The following is an 11,191-nucleotide window of genomic DNA, read 5'->3' on the forward strand; positions in this document are numbered from 1 at the left end:
TGTGTGACCGGCCCAAGTGCTGAGAGTGTGTGACCGGCAAGCTTGCATGGCACAGTGGGGATGTGAACCCAAAGCCTCCCACACCCTAGTCTGATGCTCTAGCCACTACACAAGGCTGCCTCCCTACAGCACACTTCACTGACCTTGAGTCTGCCGTCATCGCTCGCACCACTGCCCAGGCCACAACGAAGGCAGCTGGAAATCCTATAAGTGTGGGGGGGAAATAAGCAATTGTTAGATTAGATTTGCATGAGGAACAAAATAGTGACTAAAAATCCCCTCTTCCCTTTTGTCAACAGCAAGCCACAAAAGCTTTCTTGGGGATAGGCAGCTTTCCTCCTTCCATTCCTTTCTAAACATGGCTGGTTTCAGGTTCAAACTGAAAGGATGAAAGAAGAGAAGGAGGTGGCTTTTCTCACAGGTGGACATTGACTTTGTTTTCCACCCTGCTATTGTCTATGAGCAAGTAGAATGTGCAGGTTTCTATAGGGCTTCAGAAACCCACCTGGAGACGACAGGAGGATGAAAGCGATGCATGGACGCCATAGTCAATGATTTGGGATTTTGGAATGAATATGCCCAGGGGTCATTTTAGGGCTGCGAAGTCCCCGGTCCAGGTGGGGGTTCCCACGTCCAGGAGGTTCCCAACCCACAGGCCCACATTGGGCCGGGAGGGGGGAACCTCCCCCGATGTCGCCTGCACAATGACGTCACCTGGAAGTGACGTCATCGCACCGGCAACATCGCATGGCGGCCACTGTAGGTGTTTCCGGGAAAACTCTATGGTTCTTCTGGATGCTCTAGCCATTTGGGAGGGAAAACTCTATGGTGCAATAGGGACTATATAGTTTTTCCCCTTCCAAATGGCTAGAGCATCTGGGAAAACCACAGAGTTTTCCCAGAAACACCTAGACTGGCCGCCGCATGATGTCACCGGCGCAATGACATCACTTCTGGGTGATGTCATCGTGCCGTGTGCATGTTGCGTGCGCGAAGAAAATCCCCTGCCAGAGGCTGCAAGGGACTTGGCAACCCGAGTTGATTTCGTAGCAGGAGTTCCTTTGCATATTAAGCATGTACACTTGATGTAGCCAATCCTCCTGAAGCTTACAAAAAAGAGCCCTGAAAGCTCTTGGAGGATTGGCTGCATCAGGGGTGTGTGGCCTAATATGCAAAGGAGCTTCTGCTATGATATGTCCCCTAAATATGCCTTTAGGTCTCAAAGACCAACATGGGATGCTTACCAGTTTAGGGATTCTGATTACTATCTATTACATCTCTAGGTTAATCAGCTCTCGTGCCTCAACACCACTGGGTGTTGCTTTTGTCCTAGCGTACTCGCCATTGACAGGGTCACCACCCCACTCTTAAAGAACCACAATTTCAGCTGCTCGACCCCATCTGGCTATGCTTCCTGCTCAAAATAACAGAGAAACTCCTGGTCTTGCATCTCAAGTGACAGGAATGTGCTGACTTCGAATGGAGCCCATAGTAGACATCAGAGAGGGGTAGGGTTCCCATTTGTCCACTTATGGTGGGAGACCTCCAGCCGATTGTGGACCTTCCCTGTCAATGCTCAGTTGATCCACCAGAGAAAACTGGTGTTAAAAGGAGGGGTGCAATCATCCTGGGGAGAAAAATTATAAAGAAAAAATAACACATCAGCCAGTTACCAGAAGCTCTGACCACAGAGTTTCCAGTGTTTGCTAGAGCTACCCTCAGAATTTCTGGGTAGCTCTAGGAATTGTCAGGAACTCTATGGTCAGAACTTCCTGTGAGGGTCTGATGCCTTCTTGTTGTTGTTTCTGTCTCCCAGAACTCTGCCGCTCCCTACAACCAACGTTCCCTTTAAGCTGAGTTAGCGTGAGCTAGCTCACAGATTTTTAGCTACAGCTATCCTCAGAATTTCTGGGTAGCTCTAGGAATTGTCAGGAACTCTGTGGTCAGAACTTCCTCTGAGGGTCTGATGCCTTGTTGTTGTTGCTTCAATCTCCCAGAACTCTGCTGCTCCCTACAACCAATGTTCCCTCTAAGCTGAGTTAGCGTGAGCTAGCTCACAGATTTTTAGCCTTCAGCTCACGCATTTTTGTCTTAGCTCAGGAAGATTGATCCCAGAGCACACTAATTTATGCAGTAGCTCACAACTTTAATGTCACTAGCTCACAGCTTTAATACCAGTAGCTCCCAAAGTAGAATTTTGGCTCACAAGACTCTGCAACTTAGAGGGAACATTGCCTAAAACCCTTTTGCTGGTTTCCAGTGCTATACACTGCTTGAAAATGTTCCTTTTAAGCTGTGGAGTCTTGTGAGCAAAAATCCCCCTTCGTGAGCTACTGGCATGAAAGTTGTGAGCTACCGCATAGATCAGTTTGCTCCGGGGCCATTTTTCCTGAGCGAAGACCAAAACGTGTGAGCCAGACGCCAAAAAACTGAGCTGACTCACACTAACTCAGCTTAGAGGGAATCCTGGATGGGGATCTATGGCCTGATTCGTTGCAGGATGACTTTTGAGCAGCGGCAACGATCGCAACACAGCCCACTAATGCAGTGTTTTGTCGCAAGCACCCCATTAGCCAGACGGCGCCTAAAAGACAGTCGAGAATCGCTAGACAGATAAAGTGAGCAAAGCAGACAAGGTGCAAATGAACAGCCCTTTCCAAATCCTAACAGAGGCCGAGAAATTCTTTCATTTGGTGCAAGAGGTAGTATTTTGTTTAAGATTAAAAACAGCACTGGCAAACAACGGAGAGAGGCTTCGGTCTGAGCGAGACATCGGAAACCCGCTGTGCACAGAGGCTCTCATAAATGAAACAATTCCACCCTCCCCCAAATCTAGAAAATTCGCAGACAGAAAAGTAGAGTCCTAGCTTAATGCTCTTCCGTTTGATGTAATAGCTTTCTACATGCAAGAATTCCTTTCCATCATCTCAGCCTCCGTGGGCAGTGCAATCTGGCCCCATCAAGAGGCAGATAGGCCACCTCAACGTAAACCAGGGGCCTAAGTGGGAGCTTATAGAATAATGGAACGTTCCCTAATTAGGTCGGCTGCAGCAGTGCCTGTTTACTGAGGCATCCTCTCCAAATGTTAAAGCCAAACAAGCAGGCAACTAATTGGCAGCAATTATTCTTTCCACCGATCGGCTCTCTCTTGTCAGGCAGATAGCGGGACAGATTCTGCAGCTGCTGCTTAATCCTTCCAGCTCATGTAGCATGAGTCAAATGCCAAAAACAGAAGGGGAGGAAAGGCAGGTCAAACATGGTCTTTCCCAAATACCGGCTTGTCTAGGAACGGCCCAAGAGGGCTGACAGACTGTGTCTAGCACAGGGGTGGCCAAACTTGCTAAACGTAAGAGCCACATAGAATAAATGTCAGATGTTTGAGAGCTGCGAGACATGAACAAATACTACACATGTCTTTATTAAAACTCATACTACTTTCTTTGCACAGAAAGATAAAATATATATGTATGCACTTTACAACACGGCCCTGCTCGAAGGAGACTTTTTAAAAAACAAAAGCTGGGAATAGCAGTCTCTGTAAGACCAGCACAGGGAAAGGTTGGGAATTATTTTTTGCACCCAAAGGTTGGGAATTATTTTTTGCACCCATGGGAGAAAGGATCACACATGTACCATATAAATCAGAGGCTGACTGAGGTCCCAATGCTATTCAAGCTTACTTGAGATTAAGTTCCTCCGCAACCTCCAGGAGCCACACAATATGTGTGAAAGAGCCGCATGTAGTTCCCGAGCCACAGTTTGACCACTAGCAACTGGCGAGTGTAGGGTTGTCAAGTCTGATTGTCACACTAGCAGGGGGATGGGGGGGAGTGTTCCAGGAGTGGGCGGGGACATCATGTGACATGTATATGCCACCTGGAAATGATGCTGGTGATGTCAGGGGTGACACTCTGGTTTTGGGGCAAAACTTTATGGTAAGATCACTCTCAAGCCATAGAGTTTTTTCCCCAAAACCAAAGCATCACACACACCCACCAACATGCCTACATCTCTTCTGGGTGATGTCAGCACATCACACATAATGTCGCTGTTTGGGGGTGGGGGGGATTTCTTCCTAGCCAGCTGGCTGCCAGCTGATGTGAGCTCACAAAAGTGGGGGGTTCCCTGCCCCCACCTGGGGAATGGTAACCCTAGATGAGTCCCTGAAGAAGGCGGGGACATTGGAGGTGCTGGCTGCCGAAGCATGCTATCACTCCCAGTGGAAATACCTGGAAGTGACATCAGTCCTTTCTAGGAATCACTGGAAACTCTATGATAACCGTAGAGTTTCTGGTGATTCTTAGTGAGGACGGATATTACTCCTGAGTCTCCCCTTCAAGTGATATCACACTGTCAGCCTGGCAGCAATTTTTTTTGGTGTGGTTATTTTTTTCTGGGACTGGTGGAATGAATGAAGCCAACAGGCATGGGTTTTGCTTGCCAACAGCTCCTGAATCCACAATTCCAAGAGGCAGATCCAAGGAGAACCTCTGAAACGTTGGCAGTGCCCTGAAGATCCCGCTTGCTCCTCAGGGGATGGATGGTGGCTCAGAGGTAGAGCATTTGTTTGGTAAGCAGAAGGTCCCAGGTTCAATCCCCGGCGCCTCCAACTCAAAAGGGTCCAGGCAAGTAGGCGTGAAAAACCTTAGCTTGAGACCCTGGAGAGCCGCTGCCAGTCTGAGTAGACAATACTGACTTTGAGGGACCGAGGGTCTGATTCAGTAGAAGACAGCTTCATATGTACCCCTCTAAAAGAGGTCGGTCAATTGTGGCTTCATCTCCCACCACTCCTTTCTTGCTTGCCAGCACACCAAGATTTTCACCAGTAGACACTGTGTTTTGTTGGACCCCAAATTTTGCCTATCTGTGCTCCAGGCCCTATTACGAGACGGGAGGCGTATAAGGAGGTGGGACATAAAGCTGATGGCATCACCATCTGTTGTTGGACTGTGGAAGGGAGAGAATGGATATCTTCACCCAAAGGGTGATTAACATGTGGAATTCACTGCCACAGGAGGTGGTGGCGTCCACAAGCATAGCCACCTTCAAGAAGGGGTTAGATAAAAATATGGAGCAGAGGTCCATCAGTGGCTATTAGCCACAGTGTGTGTGTGTGTGTGTATATATATATATATATATATATATATATATATATATATATATATATATATATATTTGGCCGCTGTGTGACACAGAATGTTGGACTGGATGGGCCATTGGCCTGATCTAACATGGCTTCTCTTATGTTCTTATGTTCTTATGTTCTTTGCAACTGAACCATTAAAGAAACAAATGCCCTGCAAGTTTTCGGATCAATACAAAAATCCCAAAGGCATTAATTTGGAAATGTTGACACAGCTTCTTCCAACTTTAGCTTTAACAACAAAATCAAGCTAACTTAGGGTTTCCAGATCCAGATTGGGAAATTCCTAGAGATTTGGGGAGGGACCCTGGGGGATACAATGCTGTAGAGCAGGGATGTGGAACTCTTTTGTTATCAAGGCCGAATCTGACATAAATGAGACTTTGTCAGGCCAGGCCATGTTGGGCCAGGCCGTGTGTGGACCTATTTAGGATTAGGTAGCAGAGACATAAACTTCATAGAGGATACAGACAAACACAAAGATTTTTTTTAAAAAAAACTCTTAAAACATGCTCAAAACATTTGCACTCATTGGTCTTAAAGTTGCTTTAATTGTATTTCTCCCATGGAATCCAGGGAACTGGGCAAAGGAAGCTCTGGCTCTTTCCTTCTTTCCCCAGAGGACTAGGAAGGCGAGGAGCCTCAGCCAATAGAAGGAAGAGAGGCTTGGCTCAGTAGCTCTGCTGTGCAATCGAGAAAGCCTAGCAAAGCACGCTGTCCCTCTCCCCCTTCCTCCCCAAGGAAGGAGCCTCAGCCAATGGAGAAAATAGAGGCTTTGCTTGGTAGCTCCAGTACAACTGAGCAAGCCTGGCAAAGCAAGCTGTAATGCAGAAGGGAAACGAGAGAGGGAGAAGGAAGAAGGAAGAAGATGACAGCCAGTTGCTTGGGGGCCTGATAGGAGTCCTCCGAGGGCCTTATTCGGCCCCTGGGCTGCATGTTTGACATCCCCACTACAGAGTCCACCTTCCAAAGCACCCTTTTTCTCCAGGGGAACTGGTCATTGTAATCTAGATATCTCCTGTAACCCCAAGGGGTTCCCAGATCCCACCTGGAGGCTAGCATCCCTATTTGAGCAAAAGGACAAATTGCTGGACTGTAAATAAATTAACTTTAGAATGGAAAAAAGCATTTCCTGAAGGAGAAGCAAGGTACTTTACCCCAGCCGATTAAGGTAAACCCCCACAGGTACTTGGTGTCGGAGAAGAACGCCACAAAGATCAAGCTGTGCAGATAGAGGCCTTCCACCAGGATCCAGAAGTAGTTGGTTGCCAAGAAGTAAATGAACATCACCACGGTGATCTTGCATCCTACCTGTCAAGTCAATCCAAAACAAAGCAAGTCTTTGCCATTGTTTGGGGTGTCAATGCTCTGTGATACTATCCTTGCAGACGGGCAGGGCTTTTTTCGCAGGAAAAGTCCAGCAAGAATTCATTTGCATAGCTGACATCACCATTATCACACACAGGGCCTTTTTTGTAGGGGAAAAAAAATCTGACAGGAACTCATTTGCATATTAGGCCACATCCCCTGACATCACCACTGTTGCACACAGGGCCTTTCCGTAGAAAAACCTCAGCAGGAACTTATTTGCATATTAGGCCACATCCCCTGACATCACCACTGTTGCACACAGGGCCTTTTCGTAGAAAAACCTCAGCAGGAACTCATATGCATATTAGGCCACATCCCCTGACATCACCATTGTTGCACACAGGGCCTTTTTGTAGGAAAAACCTCAGCAGGAACTCATATGCATATTAGGCCACACCCCCTGACATCACCATTATCGCACACAGCATCTTTTTTCTGGGGAGGGGAAACCAGCAGGAACTCATTTGCGTATTTGGCCACACCCCTGACTCACCATTGTTGCGCACAGGGCCTTTTTGTAGAAAAAAACCCAGCAAGAACCTATTTGCATATTAGACCACACCCCCTGACAACACCATTGTAGCACACAGGGATTTATTGTAGGAGGGGACCCCCCCCCCTAGCAGGAACTCAATTGCATATTAGGCCACATCCCCTGAAACCTAGGCAGCCGGAACTGCGTTTCTGGTGTTTTTGCTAGACACCCCCCACCCTCCAAAAAAAAGCCCTGCAGACTGGAAGAAGCCTTTCAGGGTCAAGGGTCTTAGAGCTAGTGTGACATCAAAAGCCAAGAATAGACTGTATTTTATATTGACTGAGGAGGCTGCTGGTAAATGGAACGATTTGATCATAGAGGTAGCATTCAGTCTATCCCAGATGAGGCTGCTTTCTCCCTAGGGGTCCCCAATTCCCCCCCTAAAGCAGGGTTCCCCAACAATGTTCCCTCTAAGCTGTTGAGTCTTATAAGCAAAAAATTCGACTTTGTGAGCTACTGGCATTAAAGGGAGTGAGCGATTTGGCTTCTGCATCAATTAGTTTGCTCTGGAGCCGCCCTCCCCGATGTGAGATCAGGGCTTTTTTTGTAGCAGGAACTCCTTTGCATATTAGGCCACACACCCCTGATGCAGCCAATCCTTTACCAACCTTGCCTGATCCACCAACAGCATCCAACAGCAAAAAAGAAAGATCCCACCATTTCAAAGTTGTGTTGCTGTTGTTCAGTCGCACAGTCGAGTCCGACTCTTTGCGACCCCCTGGACAAAGTCATGCCAGGCCCTCCTGTCTTCCGCCATCCTCCGAAGTCTGCTCAAATTCGTGTTTGTTACATCAAAGTTGTACAGCACCACAAAATGTTTTAAATTGTATTTTATTGGTTTTAAATTGTATTAGAGAAGTGATTGTTAGCCGCCCTGAGTCCACTTGCGGAGAGGATGGGATAGGAATTTAATGTAACAACAACAACAATAATAATAATTCGGGGGGGGGGGTTGGGGGGGGGAGAATCTTAGTATAGAAGTCCCAGACTACATAATATCCAAACAAGACTACTACAGTGCATTCTTTATAGGGTTTAGGGTTACTATTCCCCTGCCTTGGTAGGGTTTCCTTCAGTTTTGAGGCCTCCAACCTGCCGGAACAGAAATGACTTGTGGTGGAGGGGGGAGCCCTGCCTCTGAAGAGCTCCATCATTACTCAATGTGCCCAGCACGGTGACATCACCTGGAAGTGACATCATCGCACCGGGCACATTGAACGAGGGATGCTCTAGCATTTGGGTTAAAAACTCTATAGTGCCATAGAGGTTTTTACCCAAATGCTAGAGTGCCCCTGGCATGACGTGTGTCCCTGGCACGAGGACGTCTCATCTGAGTGATGTCACCACACTGTGTGCCTACACAAAGGAAGGTGGCCTATAAAAAGAATTTGGAAACTTATGCTGGTTTAGAATATGGCAGCCATATTATTAATTGGCATTCAAGGTACTCATCATATTGGAACACCTTCACTGGCTTCCATGTTATTTCTGGGTGCAATTCAGACTTGGGTCTAAGTTATATGAAAACACTCTCATATATTCTAATGGTCACACCCGGCAGTGGAGAGCGGAAAAGCCAGAGTAAAGCGAAGGAGAGAAATACTTACGTACTGGGGCTTGTCTAAGACAGGAGCTGCTATGACGCTCCGCAGGTCTCCCATGAGCAGAGAGTCAAGCTCTTTCGCTCCAACCTGAGTGTGGACTACTTTGTCTTTGATAAAGATGCTGGTGGCTCGCAGGATGAAGGAGACAAACAGGTGCAGGTGGATGTAATTCCGGGTGCAGTGAAGCCTCCTGTAGGAGGTAAGAAGAGAACAAGGAGAGCCCTTAGTCCTTAGCTTAGAATTCAACCTAGCTCAGCGTTCTTTTTTCAACAGGGCTGGTCAGATGTGTTTTGGGAGGAGGAGGAAGAGAAGGGAGAGGAGGAGGAGAGGAGGAGAAAAGGAGGAGGAGAAAAAGAGGAGGAGAGCTGGAAGAGGAGGAGAAAAAGAGGAGGAGAAGAGGAGGAGGAGAAAAGGAGGAAGAGAGGAAGAGGAGAAAAGGAGGAGGAGAGAAGGAGAGGAGGAGGAAGAAGATATTGGATTTATATCCTGTTCTCCACTCCGAATCTCAGAGTGGCTCACAATCTCCTTTACCTTCCTCCCCCACAACGAACACCCTGTGAGGTGGGTGGGGCTGAGAGCGCTTTCCCAGAAGCTGCCCTTTCAAGGACAGCTCTGTGAGAGCTATGGCTGACCCATTCCAGCAGATGCAAGTGGAGAAGTGCGGAATCAAACCTGGTTCTCCCAGAGAAGAGTCCACACACTTAACCACTACACCAAACTGAAGAAGCAGAGGAAGAGGAGGAGAAGAGGAGGAGTTAAAAGAGCAGGATTTATACCCCATCCTTCTCTTGGAGTCTCAGAGTGGCTTACAGTCACCTTCCCTTCCTCTCCTCACAACAGGCACCTGTTGAGGCAAGTGGAGCTGAGAGAGTCCTGAGAGAACTGTGGCCGATCCAAAGACACCCATCTGGCTGCCCGTGGAGGAAAAGTAGGGAATCAAACCCATTTCTTCAGCCTAGAGCGCACTGCTCTTAACCACTACACCAAAATGGCTCTCAGTATATATATATATTTAAAATCCCATTAATGGTGCAATCTTATGTAGATGTGGAGTAAATTTTGAATAGGATCGCCCTGTAACAGTATGAACATGATACACTAAGCCAGGGGTCTCCAAACATGTTGAGCCTGGAATCCTTTTTGGCATCCTGTCACGGGATTGGGGAGGGGGGGTCACAGTCATCAAATGACTGAGGCAAGAGGCACGGCGGCAATCGCAGAGGAAGCCTGCATGCAGGGGAGAAAGGAATCCTTTTTAAAAATACTCTTTGAAAGAGCAGCGGAAGAGAGTAAAACCAAGATAAAAAGGCTCTGTGGCAACTTAATTTCCTCAGCAGCACACGCACGAGGTGATTTCACTGTGCCATGTACCTTGATCACTCTGCGACTTCTGTCGGTTAGAGCACACGGGCTCGTGGATCGCCGCTTTAGGAAAAAGTCTCTTTGGAAGTATTAAGCTGGTCCAATTTGTTAGCAGATATCAGTACAGCCGTGAAATGCTGCCTCATGGGCAGATATGTGCAGAGGCACGTAAGACCATGCTGGGGCTCCTTCAAATGTCCCCTGTAGGGATGGCCATGAACTGGTACATGGATGGTTACATTTCCAGACAGACTTGGGTCAGCCATAGCTCTCGCAGAGTTGTCCTTGAAAGGGCAGCTTCTGGGAAAGCTCTCTCAGCCCCACCCACCACAGGGTGTCTGTTGGTGGTGGTGGGGGGGAGAAGATAAAGGAGATTGTGAGTCGCTATGAGACTCTCATTCAGAGAGAAGGGCGGGATATAAATCTATGGTCTTCTTCTTCTGACTGACTTCACTCGACTAAAATGTTCCCCAAACTTCAAAGCAACCTTGAACATATATATGAAGCTGCCTTATACTGAATCAGACCCTGGGTCCATCAAAGTCAGTATTGCCTACTCAGACTGGCAGCGGCTCTCCAGGGTCTCAAGTTGAGGTTTTTCACACCTACTTGCCTGGACCCTTTTTAGTTGGAGATGCTGGGGATTGAACCTGGGACCTTCTGCTTACCAAGCAGATGCTCTACCACTGAGCCACCATCCCTCCCCATTGGCAGATTCCTTTCCATGTACTAATCCTGAGTCATTTCCGAGATCTGATGAAATCAGGCTATAACTTGCCTCCTTCCCTCCCTCAGGCAACCCTCATTCCCACCAGAAGCGGCACAGAATCAGGAGGCGGTTTTGAGTTCTCTATGAATCTAAGAAATAGCTCAGATCAGCCAAATTCTGGAGTGGGGAATCACTCACCTGAAGTAGCCAATAATGAAAATAGCCACCGCCAGGGAGGTGAAGGAGACAGAGTAGCCGACCGTGTACATGATATAGAGGCGTTCAAAAAACTCTCTCTAGAGAAAACAACAACAGCAAGAAGTTAAGGATGGTATTTTGCTCAAGTGCTTAATCTAGAGCCTTGGTTAATCATAGGGTTGCCAAGTCTCTTAGCATACGTCACCCAGAAATGACAAAAACGCACCTGGCATGTTGCACGGGGGACACTCTAGGAATCACGATGAAAC

The 11,191-nt window shown here is 47.7% G+C and overlaps 1 protein-coding gene across 1 annotated transcript in view; it reads right to left on the reverse strand.

Annotated features, from left to right (window-relative positions):
- PTH2R (parathyroid hormone 2 receptor) overlaps window positions 1-11,191 on the reverse strand; it is a 103,952-nt gene that overhangs the window by 60,379 nt on the left and 32,382 nt on the right. The window contains exons 6-9 of the mRNA XM_060257050.1: window positions 10,923-11,020; window positions 8,657-8,843; window positions 6,301-6,454; window positions 144-204 (exon numbers count right to left, since the gene is read on the reverse strand). Coding sequence (XP_060113033.1) covers window positions 144-204; window positions 6,301-6,454; window positions 8,657-8,843; window positions 10,923-11,020 — 500 coding nt within the window. The remainder of the gene's footprint in view (window positions 1-143; window positions 205-6,300; window positions 6,455-8,656; window positions 8,844-10,922; window positions 11,021-11,191) is intronic.

This window comes from Heteronotia binoei, chromosome 16, assembly GCF_032191835.1.
Source record: "Heteronotia binoei isolate CCM8104 ecotype False Entrance Well chromosome 16, APGP_CSIRO_Hbin_v1, whole genome shotgun sequence".
Taxonomy (NCBI): Eukaryota; Metazoa; Chordata; class Lepidosauria; order Squamata; family Gekkonidae; genus Heteronotia; species Heteronotia binoei.